At 33.6% G+C, this 6000-nt stretch overlaps 1 protein-coding gene across 1 annotated transcript in view; it reads right to left on the minus strand.

Moving 5' to 3' along the window:
- The window catches only part of LOC111413490 (laccase), a 70693-nt gene extending 69316 nt beyond the window's left edge, over positions 1 to 1377 (minus strand). Inside the window, exon 1 of the mRNA XM_023044490.2 lies at positions 1095 to 1377. Coding sequence (XP_022900258.2) covers positions 1095 to 1185 — 91 coding nt within the window. The 5' untranslated portion in view covers positions 1186 to 1377. The remainder of the gene's footprint in view (positions 1 to 1094) is intronic.
- Between the last annotated feature and the right edge of the window lie 4623 nt (positions 1378 to 6000).

The following is a 6000-nucleotide window of genomic DNA, read 5'->3' on the forward strand; positions in this document are numbered from 1 at the left end:
ATAAAGCTTTTAACTCTAAACCTTTGTGAGGTAATTATTAAGAAATGTTAAAGCGAAATTGTTTAACTTTTCTTATCTCTAAAAAATGTTTTCTATTCAGTCACATGTTTTTAAAAGTACATTTTCAATTTCAAGTTTAATCGCAAGGTTGAAACATAAAGAAATTTTATTGGTTAAACACTAATTTTACTTTATCATCTTGTATTAGTGTTTTGATACTTAAACTGTTCGATTTTCTCCACACATGACTGGTTGCAGAATATATTATCCATAGCTATAATCTTTTGTGTTTGCAAACTAATAATTACCAGCCTTGTAAAACAAGTAGCTGATCTAGAAACCTCTACTAAAATAAGGGGAAATTTTGTATTTCTAAACATTCTTAAATACTCCCTAATTATATACTTTAACGACAATTTGTAGTAAATTTATATGTATTAGTTTTTTTATAAATTATAAATTTTTGTTACAACGAAGTACAATAATTTAAAACGGTATTATTAGCTTGAGTAATAAATTATTCTTAATTAAGCACAACTAATACTGATGTAAGTCTAAGTTATTAGAATAGTTTTGCTTAATTGATTTTATAAATAGGTATGAGATTTTTTTTTGGGCATTTTTATTGGACACTTCACACCCATAGGGAGACCTTAGTAGCTGGAGTCTGGTGAAAGGCGGAATTTGCGACTTTCAAAAAATCACATTATGTAAAAACGAGAGCAACTTATTATTTTGGATGTATTCTAATCAAATTAGGCATAACTGGTTTAAAACGTAGGCGGTGGCTTAATTTTATTTCACTTTAACTATCTTCTATCTTCACACTTAGAAGATATCTCAAAAAAAAATGTTTCCGTTGCGGATGTTATTTTCTTACATTGGGATGATGATTAACGATTGGTTATTAAGTATTGTTGTGTAATTTTCACTCTTCGTCTTACTACCTTGCATCTGGTCAAGCGAATAAGAAAACCTTTTTATATCGATGAAGATTTCTTAACATCAATAAAGTTTTCAAAGATACATCAGCAAGAAAACTTTTCAAATTTTCTTAAAACATTTCTTATTGCAGCAAATAAGTAATAACTCACCTTTCTTTTTAGCTCCAACGCGCACTGAATCCACATGGTTGAGGATGAAGAGCACGAGGACGGCCACGAGAGCTCCCTTAGAGCTTTGCATGATTACGACTACTTGGTTCTTCCTCAAATTTTTAAACAGTTTTACGATTTGAACAACTGTTGTAACGTTCTGCAGACGATGAGTAGAAGATACGAAGAAGTAGAGGAGAAGAAGAACCGAGATCGAAACCACTACTGACAGTGCACGATGTCCGTTCGCTCACTAGCACTACTTTGCACTGGCCTATTTTTAACACGGCACAACATAGAGAACGTTCACCGCAGTTCTTATAAAACCTTGCCGTTACCTGGCTTGCGGTGGTGGTGGAGTCGCCGACCGAACAAGCGCTATCTCGCGGTGGAAACCCAGAACGGACGCCGTCGCCGGCAGTTCGGTGACTGGGACATCAAGGACGTCTGAGTTTCCGGATCGAGATTCTGATTAAGAAAACGGATTCTTTTGGTTTCTTAGTACTTTATTCATTTTTGGTATTGTTTCAACACTAATTTTCAAGAAGCTTCATTTTTAAATGTACTTATACTGCTTGCAACTTGGTATCTGATGTTTTTTATGTGTTTTATTTTATCGAGTTCTGATTCAACCATTTTTATCTTTTCGTAATCAACCAATTCTTTAAAAATATTCTTTGTTTTCTTCTCTCTCTAACTAATAGCATCTTATTTCTGATGATCCATTTAGGTCTTAACGTCCTTTGTACTTGTTCTTTTCTTACTAATTGTAAGACCAATCAAATTTTATACCAATTGTAAAAATTTGATGTTTTGGCAATAAGTACTTGATCTATGTCTTCACAAATATTTGATATTCTTGGATACTTTAATAGCGTACTTGCTTTTTAGAACAATTCTGAAGAAATCACAGAATATTTCTATGAAACTCCTGGGGTTTTAACACCCCTATAGTCAGCTAACTGGTATTCCTTCTCAACATTGAAGTTTAAGATGTAACTGCCAAAACTGCCCCTGTATCTGATGAATTACATCTGTATGCTTAGTAATTAGATTCAAGAACATGAACAAAGTATTAAAGAGCTTATGTAACTACGAAGCTTGAAGAGATTCCTTGCTATTCAAATTTAGATCAGAGGTTCCAAAACATATATGGTGTAACATATATGTAAGGTATATTGAACCAAAAGTTTTGAAATATAAATTGCTGTTGAGATCTGGATGTCACAAAACGAAATGTAACTAAATTTCACTTTAAATGATCTCAAAGCATCAAAGATAATGCTAAAACTATTGCAGATGAAGTGGTTTTTCTGGGCGATGCAGCAAATATTAACCAATTTTCAGTGATTTCGATTAATTAGCCAAGATCTTTGACAGTTGAGACACTTAATTTTGACATAATCAGATAAAATCCTATATTTTCTGTTCTGAGATTAGCCGAGGTCACTTGCGGTGGAGATGTGCTTATGTATTCACTAGTTTTTGGTGAATACAACATTAATTGCAGCAGCTCGGCCGTATGCAACCGTAGCTTAGTCAGGAGAAGCCATAAATTGGCATAAAATACGTTGTTCAAAACGGCTTTGGACTGAGAGAGTCTATAATTTCGCCTTATTGAGCCAAGGTCGTTTGCAGCCGATATTTACACTAGTTTTTGGTTGACCAAATCAAGCGAAATAGTGTATTCTACACTCTAAGTCTAACATAAGCGATTGAGGCGCTACGTGTTTACCAATTTATTATGGGTGTGGTACCAATTATAATGCCTCAATCACAAGCGCCCTTGAACTAATCCAGCAATATACTATATTCTCTGTTCTAAAGTTAGCAATACTCATTTGCAACCGAAGCGGTGCAGTATATGTAAATCAGTTTTTGGTGAATATGGTATTAATTGCGGTGTCTCTTTAGACGATATGACTTGTGGCATATCGTATTGTGCTATTGTATCAATTGTAACGTCTCGGCCCCATCCATCTTAGCTTAATCAAAAGTAAGTTGACAGTATAAGTACAGATTTTCCTGAGGTGTGGGTTTCTACGTGTTTGGCAAGTAACAATTCTGTATAAAGTGTTTTGTCTTTTATAAACCATGCAAAATTGCTTTTTAAATGTCTTCCTGTTAAAATCATTTGTTGCAAAAATTACGATTGTCATGCCACAAGAACAGTAAAAAACGCATGACGTTATGTGCCAATATGGACGGATCAGAAAATATACCAACTACTAAAGAAATCAAGATTAAGATACTATCGTAAACTGCAAGAATAGCAAATATTCCGGGATGACTTCTATTATCCTCTATCCATAAGAACAAAGAAAAAATCGTATATACAAAAGTGTAATCCGACCAGTTATGGCTTACACAGTAGACATCTGACCAGTATTGTCAAACTTAGAGATGTTTAGAACGATTCAAATGAAAACATTAAGAAAAATAACGGAGAGAACGTTTAGTGACAGAGAAATAAGGGAAAATATATGGACACCAAATAGTGAAGAATGTCCGAGATAAATCACCGGTTGGAAGAAGGAGTATTGGTTTTTTGATATTAATCAACATGATCCTTGGATCTCTAAGATACGGTGTTACAATTGCGTACTTAGACAATATTATTATACGGTCGGTATATCATGCAGAAAGATGTTGAACAGAGCAGGGGACAAACTACTACCTTGTATTTGCAAGTATTTTTCGAGTGCTGAATACTCAATGGAGTATCCATTGATGGTGACGGAGAAAGTTCTCTCATCCAGGAACTAGAACAGAATGGCAAGTAAATACTTGCTTAACCCCGTTTGATTGAGCTTGTATTTTAATCCTTCAATCCAGACGGTATCAAAGGCCCTTGCTACATCCAGCGAAACAACAGCTGTAAACTTTTTAGCCTCGAATCAGTACTGGATGCTTGGGATTATCTCGAGGAGGCTTAACTCTTCTTGTTGTCGATGATGGATGACTCGTTCGAATAGCTTAGATAAGCATGAGAGGAGACTGATTGGGCGATAATTGGCTGGGTCCGTATTGATTTTGCCTGGCTTTCTGAACATTAGGATTTGCGCTTTTTTCCATACTACCGGAAAGTAGCCAATTTCCAGACAGCGATTAAAAATTCCTGTGATGTGACTCAGTAGTTTCTCCGGAAGCTGTTGTATTACTATATTAGGTATTTGAGCTAGGCCTGAAGCTTTTTTAATGGCGAGGTTTGTTATTTCTACCTTTAGTTCTTCTACTGAGATTCTGTCGATCTCGGTAGTTGCTGAAGTTAGTAGATGGGATATTGTTGGATTGTGGTAATGTGACGAATTTTCTCGTTATTGATATTCGGTCGAAAACATTGTTCCAGATATTCCGCAAAGGTGTTGACTTTATCTTCGTCCGAGAATACTGGTGGTTCGTTGACTAATAGGGCAGGTATTTCTTCATATGTCCGCGTTATTTTCCTAGTGGTCTTCCACAAGCCCGGGTTATTTGCTTCAAAGCTTTCGATGAGTTTTCTATAATTGTTGATTCTATACGCATCTAGTTCCTGAGAAATTGTATGACGACAACTTTTAATATTTATGTACACTATATAACATTAAAAAAATTATCAAGTTTTTAGGAAAACTCGGTATATTTTCCTTTTGAACAAAAATAGGTTTAATTTAAATTAAATATGTTTCTCATAAATAAATATTACGATATGATAAAGTGGACGGAAATCGTGTATTTTATCTAGCCTTAGCTTGAGTGTGGACATATGTGATACGTACTGATTGTGATAATATCCTAAAAATATTATTGGCAAACCAGAAGGATTTGAATACCAGAATCGCAAGGTTATATAAATATGATTACACCATCGAATACCATACGGTAACGTTGTACCAAACGTTTTGAATAAGAACCCGATATAAGATATAACTGTGGTGACTGCCACGAAGAGAACTGACTTTGTTAAAAGCACGAATGTACAACATGAAAAGTTTGCATTGACGAAACGTCGAATTTATAAATGTAAAGAAGGAAGATTACGATTGCTCGTGCCAAAACCTTGAGGACTGCTTTGATTAACGAGAATCATAAAGAATTAATGTTTCTTGGAATTGAGAAATTTTGTTGAAAATAACGGAAATTATTATCTGGGATGATAAAAAAAACGCCCAATTTTAGAAGTCCAACTGCCTATGTTTGAAGGCTGTTTATTTTTAAGGTCTTAAGATTCTCATTTTGAAAATTTAATTTAACATTTCCTTATTTTACATCCCTATAGACACCCCTATATGTTGCGAATGATCAATCTTTTTAGATGTTCTGTTTTTGTCTAAATCCAACACAACTCCGTACCTTTGAGTATTATTAACGATTTTACTCACATCCATACAGCTTTAGATAGTCCATTCTAAATTTATTAATAACCATTCATAAAGTTTTCTGATTTGAATAAGATCTCTTGATTGAAATTCTTATTTTGTTTCATATTTTCTTCAATCTCAATGATGAATTTTGTAAGTTTGCAATCTTCAGATATAAAAACCTTCATTTTTCAAGATTGAGTTGTAAGTATTTGGAAATTTTGAGTTTTTTATAAACTTTTCCTTCTGAAGATCATCTTTCAATTATCCACTACAAACTACACCTGCCACATTGATGACTTTTTAATCATTTCATTGTTGATTTCTTGGTGTTAGTTTCCTTTTTGGCTGCTTGTTTACTTATTAATATCATTATTCTATAAAAATATTTTATTACAATTTAAAATGGTCTTCAATAAAGGCCAAGTAAACTTTATTCATTCGTCTAACAATAACACACTTTACAATAACATTAAATTTGCTTAAATCTTTTTCAATTGTGATAATATGATAATCATTTCTAGAAGGTGTTAAATCCGTTACCAGTTGTTAAATCAATATAAACA

The sequence above is a fragment of the Onthophagus taurus genome, chromosome 2 (assembly GCF_036711975.1).
Source record: "Onthophagus taurus isolate NC chromosome 2, IU_Otau_3.0, whole genome shotgun sequence".
Taxonomy (NCBI): Eukaryota; Metazoa; Arthropoda; class Insecta; order Coleoptera; family Scarabaeidae; genus Onthophagus; species Onthophagus taurus.